The sequence below is a fragment of the Antedon bifida genome, chromosome 5 (assembly GCF_963402885.1).
Source record: "Antedon bifida chromosome 5, ecAntBifi1.1, whole genome shotgun sequence".
Classification (NCBI taxonomy): Eukaryota; Metazoa; Echinodermata; class Crinoidea; order Comatulida; family Antedonidae; genus Antedon; species Antedon bifida.
In genome coordinates this window covers 23121425-23137726 of record NC_136230.1, presented here as the reverse complement: position 1 = coordinate 23137726, position 16302 = coordinate 23121425, and the positions used below count along the sequence as shown (strand labels likewise).

Genomic DNA, 16302 nt, shown 5'->3' with positions numbered 1-16302 from the left:
CAACAAATATTCCAAATTTCTTTAAACATTTAATCTATTAGCAACTTATGTTGTTCTATATAAATAATTGTTTGAAGGCTATACGAGAGATACATAGTTGGTAATAAGGAAAGGGGTATTTCAATTAAACGGGAATTGATTATTAATAATGTGCATGTCACAACACAAGCCATGTATATTATAGTAATTAATAATGTAGGTATTTCATTATTTTTCATTCTGCATTATATTTCCCCGAAACGTCATAATACATTTTGTTTATAAACCGCTTATAATAACTATAATAATAATTCTTAACTTTTTCCTTTCTGTAATCCTGTGCATATATATTTTCAGCTAAAATGTTGTATGTAACTGTTCTCGTCGTAATCGCTTTGGGCTTTACAAGTGCAGCAAATGCACCGCCATATGGTATTAACTACATCGGTGCTGTGTACAACATCATAGATGGTAATCCGCAAGGTGGTAAAGACTTTGGTGGAGCAGACCCCGGGCTCTCACCAACAAGAAATGTGTTTGAGATGCATTATGAAGACGACAACCTATCGGACGATGGTCTGTATGCAATCCCAGACGAGATAACGCTTTCTATGAATTCAACATGTAAAAACAGGACGAGACAACAGGCTGTAAGTGGAGGATGGGAGTATCAGAAAGGTCTCAAGTTTGATATTGGTGAAGTCAGAGCAAATGGTACGAGTCACGTTCATTATATACCATGTTTTTTGTTTGCATATTGCATTGAAATACTTCCTGGAAAAGGCGACTGTAGCATTATATGTGTAATACGTAGTTAGTTATAAAATAGTTAGAAATAGTCATAATATTATTTTCTGAGTTTAATGTAGAAATGCAAAAGTGTACGAACCAAAAACACATAGTACATATACTTTGTTTATGAATGAAATAAAAACATCACAATGCTTTAAATACGATATTGGTGAAGTCGGAGCAAATAATACGAGTCAAGTTCATTATTTACCATGTTTTTTCTTTGCACAGTGATTTAAGAATTTTAAAAATACGAATTATAAAAATGAAATAAAAAATAATGAAATCACAATGATTTAATAATTATGTTACAGAGTCAGACGTCAATGAAACAATGGAAGCTGCATTCATTGGATTCGAATTTACAGGGAGTTTAGGTAGGTGAAAATGTACATATTTCTAAATCTAGACCATTTTTTTACTGTATGTTACTCTAAACCTTATCGAGTTAATTTCTAGTATTAAAAAACTATAAAATTCTATTCATGAACGACCAATATTATACTAAAGCTAGAGTCACTTTGTCATAATTGCGATTTTAGAATTCTTGAAGCAATGCGATTCGATATTTTATCTATGAAATCATATTAACTAACTGCCGAATAAAACGATTATATACAATTGTATTAAAGTCGAATAAATAATAATAATGATGATAATGTATTGAATGAATGTATCATTTGGGTAATTTTAAACATAAATACAATCGTAAGAAGTTTAAAAATTCACACTAATAAATTACAACATCAAACTTTGTGCCAGTAACGTTTGATGCTCACATTTAAAGGATTTGGAGTTGTCCTGGAAGGTACCCGGGATATGGAGTATGTATACTACGCTGAAAGCGAAGAATGTACCATGGCTTCTGCTGCATTAAAGCTTGACGAATTCGAGAGTTCCAAGTACTACCTAAGTAGATCATTCGCCGTGTCCGCTTGTTCACTACCAAGTCTGTATGATCAGCAAACATATTTTGACTTTATAGACTTCTGGGGAACAGTAAGAACATTTTATTTATGTTGCCATTGATAATTTAGATCAATTAGATTGAGAGGGACAACGTTCCAGTGTTTTTCAGTCGAAATGAGGAATAAAATTGTGTATTATCATTTTGAAATACTTTCTGAAAAAGGCGACTGTAGCATTCTATGTGTAATACGTAGTTAGTTATAAAATAACTAGAAATAAGTTATATATTAATTTCTGGGTTTAGACAAAAAAAAAATGTCTGGGTTTTAAAATGTAGAAATGCAAAAGGGTACGAACTAAAAAAACATAATAGATATACTTTAAACTAATGTTAATGAATGAAATAAAAACATCACAATGCTTTAAATACATTTAGTGAACTATTAATAATAATCATTATGGTTTTGAAGCAACCTCATTTGAAACGATACATTCGACTATAACTTATTTAATACATTTATTTCCCTTTTTTTAGCATACGGTAGTTGGCGTAGAACTTGGTAAAAGACAATCAGAACGCTACACTAGTTCTAGGAATGAATTTGTGCGATATGCAAGTCGAGAGGTGAGTTATAAATACATTAGTTTTAGATTAAGTTACTCTTTTAACGGAGTTTATATTATTTTAAAACTTTTTCTGCTCTGTTTATATGTTTGTTTTCAATATACTATGACTATGTAAGAATCGTTACTGCAAGAGTTTAAATGATTTTCTGAATACTTTTCAATAAAAATAATATCGTGATTGTGAAAAACGATCCTGAAGAAAATACGTTATAGGTCTATACTCATATGTATACATTATGTTAGACGGTAACTTGTCTGTGGATGGAGAAGTTAACCATTTTAACTTAATTTGGTTAGAAATGAATTTGTGCTCATATTTCATTATGATTACTTGTGTAAATTCCAGCATTTAATTTTTAAATTTTGTTTAGGCGGAAGCTAGCGTATCCGTTGGCGCTTCATTGTTAGGATGGTCCGCCTCTCTTGTTGTGGACATCGACCGCTTCCATGAAAGTATGACAAGCAAAACTAAGTTTGGATCAAACAAAGTTGTTATCACCAACGGTAACGACGAGCTCTCAGAACCAATAAAGTTAAGATTGATCCGAACGGATGAGGTATTTACAACCGATTTTACCATAGTAGTAAAGAGTAACGTGTATCGACAGTAGAAACTCTATAAAAATGATTAGTTGGTGAAAAAATATGATATTTCCTGATAAAAATTAAAACAATACCTTACAGAGTGTGCCCAATCACGGATTTTCATCTTTAAAAGCGACTAAAACTACGCTTAACGACCTACGTTTTGTTACCTAATTTAAGGTCACAGACTACATTGTATGTAAAAATAAATATTATACGGACCTATTGCGATAACCACCACTGTTATTGTACAAGGAGAGTTACTTTAATTAACGTATCTTTTTCAGATATTCACAAACGCATTCTGGGCGCAGTTCAGTTCTTACACCAAAGAAGGTCTTTGTTCAAAGGCGTGGAAGTCATCCTTACGAGTAACACGATTAAACGTACAACGGGCTATGTTGACATATCCACTATGGCGATTGGTTGACAAGGCGTCAGGTAACAGCAGCAAAATTGTATACAAACTTATTTAAAATGCACTGCTTACTTATACTATTATACTAAATGTGCTTTCATGCTTATACGCATGCGTATTCATATTTTTTTCTTTTCCAACCTTTCTGCGACAAATTCTAATTAAATTCCCTGAAATTCTTTCGCTTTGACAAAGAATTTAGTAGTTCGAAGAGTTTCTTATTGTTTTGAAGTGAAGCATTGAGCAGGCAATCAGAGCTCGGGAAACAATTATGACGCGATCATGAGCACTCAAAGCTGAGTGAAAAAATCTCGAGCAAACAATTTAAAGAGTGAACAGTGTGAGACATGTTATTGACTCCCTTCGTGACAATGGTCAATTTCATAGGTGGTCTAACAGACGGTGAATTCTTAGCACGCTCTATATGAAAAATCAATATTATTATTATTCTATTTTAAATGTTCTTGGTAATAGGCCTAACATTATAACTACATATTTAGACTACATATTTTCTTATAGCAACACCTATACCAATTTCTGGATCTGCGCCTGCGTAGTATAAAGATAACAAAAATACATGGAATGTTTATAAAAGAACCACAAATTTGAAGTATACAAAACAATTTCACCCGAAAATAGGCGTACGAAAGTAAAATCCACGCATGTTAGCCTCAATAACTCTTCATTGGTTGCCTATGATCATTATTTAAAGCTTAGTAAGCATCATGAATCGATTGTTTTTAACAGACACGACGTAATCCATACACCGCGCAATTCAAAATGGCAGCAAAACGCTGCCTAAAATTATGATTTGATGTTGCGGTCACGTTCGACAACTCACGACGAATTTCATACTAGTCTTAATGAAATCAATTAAAATTAATCAAAAATGCACTATAATATCAAACTTATCAAATGCATAGTATATCATTTATAAAATAAAGAACGTACTTGAATTATCCGAGCTAGCTTTTGAGACAGCAAATGGGTGTGATGGCACTCTTCCTACACATGCCATGCTATAGAACACGTATTTAGAAATATGAGACGTTTTATTTCAGATCCAGTTATACAGATTCCAATAACTTGGCCTAAAGGTTACTACGGACTTCCAAAGCCAGTTGTAGGTTGTCCTGCAGACGTTGACTTTCCCTGGCATGAAGGCTCTCGATTCCAAGACACTGAGAATAGCAAGGGTAATAACTATTGGTCAGACCCACTTCATTTTGAAGGACCTTACGATGTAACTGGTATGGAACAAGACTTCTGTATGAAGACTCAGTTTGAGGGTAGTGAATATGACTGGACGTGGCCAGAGGGTTCTTATTGCATATTCAAGAAAGGAAGTGTATGTCCAGATGGTATGTATGCTGATTTGATTCGGCTTTATTTAAATATTTGTGTACATTATTAGCCTAAGCCTATTATAATTACAACTACAGAAAATGTCATTATATTCCAATATACTTGGTCTCTATATATTAACGAGTGCAGGGAAAATAAATAAACTCAAATAAAGTAAATGTTTGACTATATCTGTCTACACTATCAAACTTTATGTGATAAAAAGTGTGGTGTACCCAAATATGGTAGTGATATGCCCAAATATGGTAGTGGTATGACATCCTCATGGGCACATCACATGTCAGTTTCATACAGTGTAGACAGAGCTTATAAGACCTTCAAGCCTCAGACAGCCTATAGTACAATGTGCAAATGTAAAATAAAAATTTCTTAATTGTATAACAGGCTTGGAAGAAGGTTATATCTACTGGGATGATGAGAATCGAAAGAACAAGAATACTTACAGTGGATCGATGCCCGAAGGAAATTATGACGACAATACCCTTATCGAGTATTGTTGTAAGACCGATCAAATCTCGCGCGCTGCCTACCTGCCGACAGATACACCATTTTACCTACTCTCGGAATCAAGGGGATGTCAAAAGGTAGGTGAAGAGTGAACAGTCAAGAATATTCTGCGAGGCTTATGTGTGTCATTTTTTCTTTTCTGTACTCGTCATAATTTATTTCAGTGGTAATCGAACCACTTAAGTGGAAGTTCAACATTTACTTTTGTGGTGTATAGTAGGCCTACACAATTACAGACAGGAAATGGTAATCATCCATATAAAATGGGAAAGGTTTATGTCATGATTTAGTAGCTCATATTTTTAATAACGGTATAGTAATGGACACGTACGCTCAGTACGTAACTGTGGTTACTTTATTAAATGTGATTGCATTCCGCCATGTTCGCATAGAATGTATATAATTATGGTGGCGCTATATGTATGGAGCGCTATGTGGGCATAAAGCCAATCTAGATATTACATTATTGAAATTCATTGACGATTTGAAAAAGTTTAAGGTGGAAAAAGATTTATGTAATATCATTATGACTTTTATTTAATGTTTATTACAGGTTCATGGCACAAACGTAACCGAAGAGTTCTTCCGTTGGGATGACGAAGACAGTACAAACAATAACGATGCAGGAGGTAAACATCCGTATGATTCTGGAGACAGAAACAATCATGTCCTCCATTATTGCTACTACGAACCATGGGTCAAGCCTGACAAAGATATTATACCAGAAGTTCCTATTCCTGGAGTAGGCTAAGTACGGTATAAAGACCAATGACAAATGTATGCGTATACACAGTTATTCAACGCAAAGAAAATAAAGAAAATGGATCTATAATGATTCAGCATACTACGTTAGAACTATCTTTATTTCTAAAATATTCATAATTGGTAATGATTATAGGCATACACTGATGATGAAAATAAAATTTAAAAAAAACTGCGTTTTATTTCATTTCATTAATAATTCTCTTAAAATAATGGGTCTAACATAGCTCTCATATTTGCTGGTCCCCATGGTTTCTTGACCGACTACTCTATTTTTTAAGGACAGAATACATGTGAGCTTGTTAATAATAATTGCTATACCATCGCTCCTCTGGTCGTTCTAAGAATTCAATACAAAGAGGCATTTGAATTGCTGCTTAAACCTTTGAGATACAAATTCTCTTTAAACTAGTATTGTCACTGCTTGCAATTTCGTCAGCATTTTAGACCTCATTGTATATGTCGGTGAAAAATGTAATCTTTTGTCGAAACTGTTTATTTGTTAGGTAGGCAAAAAATTAAAATTATTGTCAGAAGCACGAATAAAATATGATGATAATAACTATAATGCTATAACTATAATTCTCGAACTATCTATCAAATATTATTTGCGGTTTATTGCATTTTAAACAGTTCCTATTCAACAGCTAATATGCATTAAATCATTACTTTGTTTTAGTCAGAGGTGGAAATATTTTAGATTCAACTTCTCTATCTGGGTCTTGAATTATTAGTCAAGGTTAAAGTATATTCAGAGTACATGTCTAATCCTAATTTTGCTCGTCATAAAATGTAGGCATATATCCATTTGTATCCATCGCCTAGTGAAGTGTAAGTGTGTAGGCTAAATTGGTCAAGAAAGGTATATATTCGTCCAATGAAATGCGTGTTATTGAAAGCACTATATTTTTAGATGACGTAGTTACATCTTTTAAATTTGTCTGGTCATTTATAAGGTTAGTTCCACGTGTAACGATCATCTTCTAATATGTTGGCTAAGTCTTTCAAAAAAGGTCTGTAGAAATTGTCCAATAAAATACGAGTTTCTGGAAGCATTGGACCAAGCTTTTTAGAAGATGTGTTCACATTCTTTGATTTGCCATTACAGATTGATGTAAGTTCACTTGCATTCAAAACTCCTAAATTAAAAAGAAACTGGTTACAAAGACATAAATATCTATCATATTTATACTCATTTAATATATACAAATTTGATATTGGAAGGTACACAAATGATATTGCAAAACACGAAAATAGATGTTTGTCATTTGATTGGAAGATTGTGAATCACGTGGAGTTTAAAGCTTGGTTCACACTAGAGCACAACGCAAGCAAGTTTGACCAATGAATGCACCATTAATATACTAATATTTCTTTTGATACATCTCTTTTAATGTTTCCTTCTCAGGCAACATTATGATAACTATAATAGTAATGTAAAGCTATATCTACACTATCAAACTAGTTTTACATGTGATGTGCAGAATATGGTAGTGATATGACATCATCGATTTTTTCACATATTGTTTGGTAGTGGAGACAAAGCTTTAGTCATTGAAGTAAAAAAATGTTCTAGTGATCATCATAGACTTACTAATATTGAGGAAATCAAATATTTTCGGTAATTCTACTGCGCAATTCTTCCATTCATCAGTGCGGAGAAAATGCAATTGATTACGTGGAAAAGCTCTCATCCATTCACGAACAAATATATTGTAATTTCCAATATGAAGTCTCTGAAAATAAACATAAAGTTCAGATAGCTGTAAGATTGAAAGAGAGATATATGTATCACAAAGGCTTATTAAACTTGTCTGTGAACAGAGCTACTCAATCTTTAAAAATCCTTACTACGTATTAACAATCGGCCAATAAAAAAAAAATCACCAGAATTCTCTGCTGATTAAAGGTGTTACTGAACGTTACTGGTTTCTGTACTCGTAAAGCTTCTTTCTCACTAGGACGCAGTGCAAGCGAATTGATCAACCACAAGCGACAGTTTAAATAATCCATCACTTTTGATTGGTCAAATTGCTTCCGTTGCTTCCGTTCCTTTCGTTGCGTCCTAGTGAAAACAAAACTTTAGAAGGAGAAAACTAAACGTATTACGGAAGTTATACTTGTACCAATGCAATCTAACATCAGGATGCTGAGCTCCGGAGATCAAAAGTTTTATGTGTGGCTGCGACACGATCAGTTCCACGCCCCTTAATATACAACGCGTGCCACCATAGTACAGTACTGTTTGTATCTGTCGCAGCCAGACATAAGATTAAGGACTGTTCCTATCTAGGCAAGGCGTGCTCAGTGGCTTGTTGTTAGATTGCCTTGCCTGTACTCACCACATCACCCTTGTATGTATATGTACATTTCCTTATATCGTGGTCTTTTAGACAATTATTAAATATCCTTATTGAGTTCACTACTTGTTTATGGAATATCTCAGGTGATTTATGTTGCATCTGATTAAAATATTTATAATCCGAGTATAATCTGTTAACAAATTAAACACATTAAAATTAAATACAAATAACATATAATGAAATTATGAAATTAATATAGTCCAAATTATGTAAATAGAAATACTATTTTTTTTTTAGAAATATGTAATCAAAATGTTTTAGCGGATTAAGTTACTTACTTTTTAACGGCGCGTTTGTGATTAATAAAGTATGTGTGAATACGTCATTACAATAAAAGCCCCGGGGTGTTTATTGTTCAGCAGGATATTTGTTATGTATATTTATAGTTTATTCGATGGGGGCGTTTATTCGGCGTTTATTTATTCATGCGGGTTTATTTTAGGTGTAATGGTAACATGTATAACCAAATGAATGCCTAAATATATATTTTTCTAAAATACAGATTGCAAAAGCAATTGTTATCAAAATACTTGGTAAATTGTAGATCATGGCAGTCAATGAATTCTAATAATATTAAAATGTGTTATACAATTATTGTGTGTATGAATGTGGCGTGGCGTTAATTCAAATAAATACGATATAGATATAGGCACGTATCGTTTTTTTACCTCACGCTTTTGATATTTAAAGCTCTTCTATACTATCAAAATTAATTTGACAAAAAAGCGTGATATGCCCAAAGATGTTAGTGATATGCTCAAATATGGCAGTGATATGACATCATCATGTTCATGTATGGGCCAATCACATTATTTGTCATATATAGTTTAATAGTGTAGACAAAGCTAGACTAAATACCTTTCGGATGGATTTCTGAATATAGCGATTATCTTTGCGTTTGGTTGTACAAGTCGTATGACATCAGCATGTGTATATTCTGGACCACCATCAACACCATCTAAAATATGATTGTCCCAGAGCAGCGAAGTCGATCTATCTACTATATTAATCATTATAATTGTAAAGTATTAATTTCCTGTGCACTTCAAACAGATGACAAGTTCAGTGCTTATAAACAAATTCAGTCAAATATTAGAAGATCACAAATATAAATCATATATAACACACCTGATTGTATTCTTGCAATTTGATTGGTTAATTACGCATCACGTGTCATTTGGAATTAGCGAAAAGTTGTATATATAATGGTGATAATCACTAATGTATGCACGTTCAGCGTTTTTTGTAAACATTTTTTTCCACGCGACGTTGTTGACTGAGTGCGTTTGAAAATCAACTTGTTGTCTATACCTGTTCTATTCCGTGTCCAAAGTTAGAGCACTGCTTTTTTGAAAGGCCTACCTTCCAGGCCTAGCATTCGTCAATGATTTACGATGGATACATTGAATAAAGGTATAGGTGTGTTACAAAACAAATAATGAATGTTTTGTATTCATTGAATGGAGAGAATATTTCATTCGATGAAAAATCGACTGCTCTATTTAATTTCAACTCGGCTCCGACTCGTTAAAAATATAGCAGTCAATTTCAACCCATGAAATATTCTCATCATTCAGCTCATAAACATTCATTATTTGTATAATATGTAAATACTAAAAAGGTACCTGAAATAAGATGAGCAGCTAAGTCCGAACGTCCTCTATGTAACTTGTTTGCTAACAAACCAAACCCATTCAAATATCTTTCGAATGCAACAGCTCCTAGGATAAGATAAGATAAGATAAGATAAGATAACTTTTATTGATCCTCAAAAAGGAAATTCATTGCTCGTCATATTAACAAAGAAAACACTATAAAAACAAATATAGCATAAAACCATTCATATAAAAACATCTAAAAAATTACAATATAAAATTATCTTCTTGACTTCCTGTTGTACTGGATGATACCGGAGGGAATAAAGGATTTAGCAAATCGATTTGTTTTCACACCGAGGAGCCTCAATCTACCACTTGGATTAAGTTGGTCTATTATCACTTTGTGGAGAGGATGAGAGGCATCCAACTCAATGCGTTCGAAATCTTTCTGGAGGTGTTCTAGGTGCACATCGGTAAAGGAAGGCAGTTCCAGACCAATCATTTTACCAGCCCGACGGATGAAAGTTTCAAGGCGTCCTTTATTCCCTCCGGTAACATTACCAGCCCAACAGGAGAGGCAATACGTCCAAACACTACATATAACGGATCTATAGAACGAAAGTAACATCAAATCACAGGAGTTAAATTTATATAAAGTTCTCATACAATACATTCTGGGACTTAATTTTTTGCTGATGAAGTCTATATGGTCTCCCCAACTCAGTTTATCATTGAAAACAATTCCTAGATACTTGTACTGGTCAACAATTTCAATTTCTTTACCTTTGATAGTGATTGGTTGAAAATTAAATTTATGTTTAGTCCTAAAATCAATGATCATCTCCTTTGTTTTTGATGCATTTATTTGGAGATAATTATCGTCACAAAATTTAACAAATCTTTGTATTTCGCTACGATAATTTTCATCATTGTTTGAAACTATGAGACCAATAGTACTAGTGTCATCAGCGAATTTAACAACGGGGCAAAGCTCATCATTTAAAGATCTGTAATCCGCCGTATACAAGGAATATAATTTAGGTGCGTTGACAGTACCCTGAGGAACACCGGTGTCAGAGGTTACGATTTCTGACTTAACACCATTAATATTAACAAATTGTTTTCTATCACAAATGAAATTTAAAACTAAACGAACAATCGGACGGGGAAACTCCATATTCAACATTTTGTCTGCTAAGATATGGGGTTGTATGGTATTAAACGCAGATTGAAAATCAAAATACATAATACGTGCCGAGTGGCCTTTCTTTACATTATCTAGATGTGAATACAATTTATGTAATTTAAAATAAATCGCATCACTGGTACTACGGAGTGATCGGTAAGCAAATTGCAACGGGTCTAACACTTTTTCAGCATAAGGTTGCATAATTTTTAAAATAATACGTTCCAATATTTTCATCGCGACAGACGTGAGTGCAACGGGTCTCAAATCATTCATGCTGTTAATCTTAGGTTTCTTAGGTACCGGTATTATGCATGAAAGTTTCCAAATATCCGGGAACGCATGATAAGAAAGACACATATTGAAAATAAATGTAAATATACCATCAAGGTGAGGAGAGCAGACCTTAAGTACTCGTGGTGGGATTCTATCCGGCCCAGCAGCCTTCGATGAATTGAGTTTCATGAATTCGTTATGTACATCAGAAATGCTTATACTAAATTTGGGATCATCTTCAGTCACCCGACACAAGCTAAATAGAGCCTCTCTTTCTTTTTTAAAATCATGAACATTAAAACGGTTATAAAATTCATTTAACTCATTAACATATTGCACAGTAACATTCGGAATCGAGGTGGGTGTATTACCACCGTTTGTGTAACCACTCATAAGTTTCATTCCCTGCCAAACTTGTTTCATATTATTAGACCTGAAGTTATGTTCAACTTTTTTCCTATAAATGTTCTTCTGTTTCATTATTTCAGATTTAATCTCTCTAGTCAATATTTTCATACGATTAGAGTCGCCCATCTTGAAGGCTTTACGTTTCTCACACAACAGTAATTTAACGCCTTTCGTGATCCATGGCTTGTTGTTAGGGTAGATTTTCACTTTTTTAACTGGAACGCATTTATCAATACAAAAGTTTATGTACGAGCTCACTGCATAAGTAATACTGTTCAAATCTTCATCCTCCGTAAAAATATCCCAATCGGTAGATTCAAATTCCGCTATCAGGGCTTCCTCGGCTTCAGGAGACCATTTACGTACATTAATAATTTTTGGTTGGCATGTCTTATTTAACGGGCGATATTTAGGACTGAGTAAAATCAAATTATGATCAGATTTGCCCAAGTTCGGTAGTGGGGTCGAAATATAGGCATCCTTCACACTAGAGTAGCATAAATCAAGAATCGCGTTGTCCCTCGTTTTACATGTAACATGCTGATAATAAGTGGCCGTTGTTTTCTTGAGCTTGCATCTGTTGAAATCGCCATTGATAATTACAAGCGCCTCAGGGTGACTACACTCAATACCTTCGATAATTTCTGCGATCTCATTTATAGCAGGCTTTTCAAGCTTTTTGTTAGGTATGTATACCATAACATTGATAACATGCGAGAACTCTCTCTGAAGATAGTAGGGGCGAATACCAACAACCAGCACTTCCGAGTGTGGCGAACATTTATGAAGCTTAAGCGTAGAGTTATTTGGATGACAGTATTTCTCATTAATGTAGAGGCAAAGACCACCACCGCCATCTTTGTTCGCTTCGGCTGTATGATCCCCACGAACAGATTTAAAGCCAACTACTTGAATATGTTGATCGCTATGCTTATCGCTCAGGTGGGTTTCCGTGAATGCAAGTAAGCTGGCATTCCTAAAATCGCTGAAGTGTTCGACGTTTGCTCTGAGTAAATCGACTTTGTTATTCAAAGATCTTACATTTCCAAATATTAAAGATGGTATAAAAGGCTTACATTTCCTTCGTTGTAGTCGCTTTCTGACCCCACCAGCCTTGCCCCTTTTCCGAAGCCTGCGACGTTGTATCTCAGATGGTAATTCAACGTGTGCCGGTAGCGGTGAGGTCGACCTCTCGCCCATGGAATGCAAATCAGATGACGTGTACACAATTCCACCGCCCGGCTTACTCAATCCACACAGTAAGAACAGCCAAAATATCAGCAAAAAATACAGAAATTTCAAAACTTTCACATACAACATAATGTATAAATCAAATGACTTCTTCCACAATACAATACAGTCCAAATATACGAAAATAACGTCAAAAAAATTACAATACTAGTGAGGATAACCAATGCAATAATAACAACAGCGCACTGAGCTCGCCTTGTCAAGAACTCGTAATAATCCTTTGATCTTATGTCTGACTGCAACAAATACCAACAGAGGCCTACTGTACTATGTACATATTCTCCGCGGCGCGGTGTTTGTCAAGGGGAGTGGAACTGATCGTGTGTCGCAGCCACAATAAATGGACGTACAATGGACGTAAAATGTATGAAAATGGCAAATAAATGGGACTTACCTTTCCTTTCTGTAGCCCAGATATTTTTATAACCATCTGAAAATACAGGTTTCCTTCAGTTACATCATGATTAAAGTATATAAGCCTTAAAGGCCAATAATACAAACGAGCGGTAATAAAAAATATAGAATCTATGTTATCTCTTATGATCATTTACACAAAAACGCAGAGCGGTCGGGCTATTTCGGACAAGGTCTCTTTATATGACAGTCAAGGTCCTAATCAATCGGTCAGCCAAACAAACATACAGTATAAAACAAAATCGACCAAGATAATAAGTATTTACGATAAAATCCAAATAATTATATACAGTAGACCAATAATTATATCACAATTAATGAAAAAATAAGTAATACGTCTACTACTGTAAGGAAATTTTATTTAGATAATACTTTTTAATTATTTACATATCTACGGACAATTTTTCGTCAATAATAGTGGAATTTCAGATTCAGATTACGGACAGTACTTAATTTGTGTGAATATCATAGTGTGAAATGTTCTGTATTTATTCTTGTTATTATTTTTTGTTATTTCATTTTAGTCACAGCATACATTACATACTATAATCCTTTACGATACGATTTAAATGATAGAAATAAGTTTTCAACCCTTGCATATAATGTTACATGCGTTTAACAAGTTTTCTCGTTTGAAATGTTCAATTGTAGATTAATATACCTACCACATTCTTTCTAATATACATCACTACATTATAACATATTTGAAATCTTTATTTATCAACAGGTCTATACCTAATTTTAGTAGCCTATATTTGAAAGACTATTACTACGACAGTATAGCTAATACAACGACAGTATAGCTAATACTATACATTTTTTAGAACTTACTATAACGGCTTCTGGTCCACCAATGCTCTCCTCTGCCATCAACAATGTCAGGATGACTAACTATTTTACTATTCATATCCGTTGTTGCAGACTTCGGTATTCCAGCAGAGAAACAATATGGAAGGCAACGAAATATTTGTTTATCGTTAATCCAGCACGGGCTCTTGTATCGTGAATCAAACATTTGGGGTGTCGATTTCAGTACCTATAATATAATACATGGAATATTATTTCATTTCTTTAATTTAGGAGCATATCGCCAAGGATTACCAATAGTAAATAAAAACAAGTAAATACAAACATACCTATCAGATAAATGGTAATCCCCAAACACAGAGGCTATTTTGTGCACCAGTTCACCAAGGTAACCCTCCACTCATCCCGAATGATAATGAACTGGGTCATATAAAGTACACACGAATAAACTCGGTAAACTGGACCTACGGTTTATAGTCTTTATCCGAGAAGACTTGTTCCACCACCAGAACTAGGAGCGAGTCTTTTTGCATTATTTTATAACCTGTGTTCAACTCTCCGGAATGAAATTTTGTAAACACTAAACGTCAATTATGATGCATACTTACATCCTCTCCAGTGAGTTTACGCAGACCCTGAGGAATGTTTAATTCAGAAAGAAACCTTCCTTTAACTCGCTGATAATCGGTATGAAACGATAGTCTATCATTTAGAGAGGTAGGAGAATGTGATGCATTAACGGTAATTCTTGAATTTGATAGATTTTTCAGATTGAGTACCGACGGTGAGTATATAAGTCTTTGGGAGAAACTTAATTCTGGTCCAGTCGGTTTTAGTTCAACTTTGATGTCTATCATATACAGTAATACAAAAGCAAAGATGACACAGGAAACAAATAAAGACTTCCCCTGTAAAAATATCAAATACATTATAACATCAGTTTTTTTAATCTACCTTTGTAATTATCACTACAATTATTACGGGTGTGAATTGTAAGACTTTCTATGACAGGATTATTTACCACAGTCTACTGAATTAAAACAACAAATAACACAACAGGATAGAAATTCAGTATTAACTCTAGAAAATAAAAAATATATAATAATCGATGTGAAAAACAAGGTATTATAATAATACGTAATGTATAGCATTATCTGTTGTTGTTTTTGAACTATAGAAACATAATACAATTTTGAAAACGCGAAGTTAATTTTTTTAGATTTATTATATTTATGTTTACTCATCCAGTTAATTCGATCAGAAAAATACTAACACAACTGCAATATATGTCTTACTATTCCACGTCATACACATTATAAAATGATTTAAAATAAGTCTTACCTTATTCTGCATGTTTAACTAATATCCGCCATAAACTTCTCACCACACAGAGATCTACTAGTGTATTATAAGCTTAACAGTCAATCTATATTCGTGAGATGAAAAACACCTGTAATGTAGGCTAATTCACTGATTTCACAAGTTTAATAATAGACTATTGTCATTTGAATCGAAGCAAATTCAATATTTGTCGGTTGTTTCCGTTTTTATCGGGTGCTTCTGAGCTACACAGGAAGAATGTACATACACAAATTGTTTATTTATGAGTGCTTGTCATCTTTTAAGTAAAATCAGATGAAAATCTAGAAAATAAAATTGTAAAAAATCAATCTAAGGCACCGTTCTGGCAGCAGGCTGTAACTAAAAAGGGATACATTACATCACAGCTTCCCGACGTCTGATTGGGCGTGTAATATTATAGGTGAATATACTTAAATAATTGTTTGTACATTACGTACTTTAATATTTCACAATATTCTACAATTCATTCATTCATTTTTTTTTCATTCATTCTTGTTTAATGATTGTTTAAAATGATTATCATAAACATGACATTAGGTGGTTTGTCATCGCGAAATAATCAATATAAACGATCATATAGAACGAATAAGTATCTAAAATAATAAAGGCCTACATTATTTATATTATCACCAATATGTCAGAAATTGTTTTTCAGCTAATATAGTAGAATATGAATTACAATAGACTGCCTAG

At 33.6% G+C, this 16302-nt stretch overlaps 2 protein-coding genes across 3 annotated transcripts; one reads left to right on the top strand and one right to left on the bottom strand.

Moving 5' to 3' along the window:
* The first annotated feature begins 341 nt into the window (after nucleotides 1-341).
* LOC144843430 (uncharacterized) lies at nucleotides 342-5933 on the top strand. The gene is made up of 9 exons (XM_078700216.1): nucleotides 342-693; nucleotides 1086-1148; nucleotides 1559-1770; nucleotides 2216-2305; nucleotides 2679-2864; nucleotides 3180-3350; nucleotides 4317-4671; nucleotides 5060-5259; nucleotides 5736-5933. Exons 1-9 carry the CDS (start codon nucleotides 342-344, stop codon nucleotides 5931-5933), a joined length of 1827 nt encoding a protein of 608 aa, XP_078556342.1.
* Nucleotides 5934-6103: 170 nt separating this feature from the next.
* Nucleotides 6104-15631, bottom strand: LOC144841839 (carbohydrate sulfotransferase 15-like). Of its 2 annotated transcripts, none has more exons than XM_078698098.1 (9): nucleotides 15589-15631; nucleotides 14856-15155; nucleotides 14272-14476; nucleotides 13421-13456; nucleotides 9933-10028; nucleotides 9166-9307; nucleotides 8287-8437; nucleotides 7539-7680; nucleotides 6104-7083 (listed from the first exon to the last, which is right to left on the bottom strand). In XM_078698098.1, exons 1-9 carry the CDS (start codon nucleotides 15598-15600, stop codon nucleotides 6902-6904), a joined length of 1266 nt encoding a protein of 421 aa, XP_078554224.1. In that variant the 5' UTR covers nucleotides 15601-15631; the 3' UTR covers nucleotides 6104-6901. The 2 variants fall into 2 exon arrangements, with proteins under 2 accessions (XP_078554224.1, XP_078554225.1); XM_078698099.1 differs by having other exon boundaries at nucleotides 9166-9304.
* Between the last annotated feature and the right edge of the window lie 671 nt (nucleotides 15632-16302).

What these genes read in the sequence shown, in the direction of transcription:
- LOC144843430 (XM_078700216.1), top strand. Translation starts at nt 342, where the DNA reads ATGTTGTATGTAACTGTTCTCGTCGTAATCGCTTTGGGCTTTACAAGT. An exon ending in AGGAAGTGTATGTCCAGATG is followed by an intron (nt 4,672 to 5,059) that starts GTATGTATGCTG and finishes ATTGTATAACAG; the next exon opens with GCTTGGAAGAAGGTTATATC. An exon ending in AATCAAGGGGATGTCAAAAG is followed by an intron (nt 5,260 to 5,735) that starts GTAGGTGAAGAG and finishes TGTTTATTACAG; the next exon opens with GTTCATGGCACAAACGTAAC.
- LOC144841839 (XM_078698098.1), bottom strand. An exon ending in CTGGGCTACAGAAAGGAAAG is followed by an intron (nt 10,029 to 13,420) that starts GTAAGTCCCATT and finishes ATCTTATCCTAG; the next exon opens with GAGCTGTTGCATTCGAAAGA. An exon ending in AGCTGCTCATCTTATTTCAG is followed by an intron (nt 9,308 to 9,932) that starts GTACCTTTTTAG and finishes TGATTAATATAG; the next exon opens with TAGATAGATCGACTTCGCTG.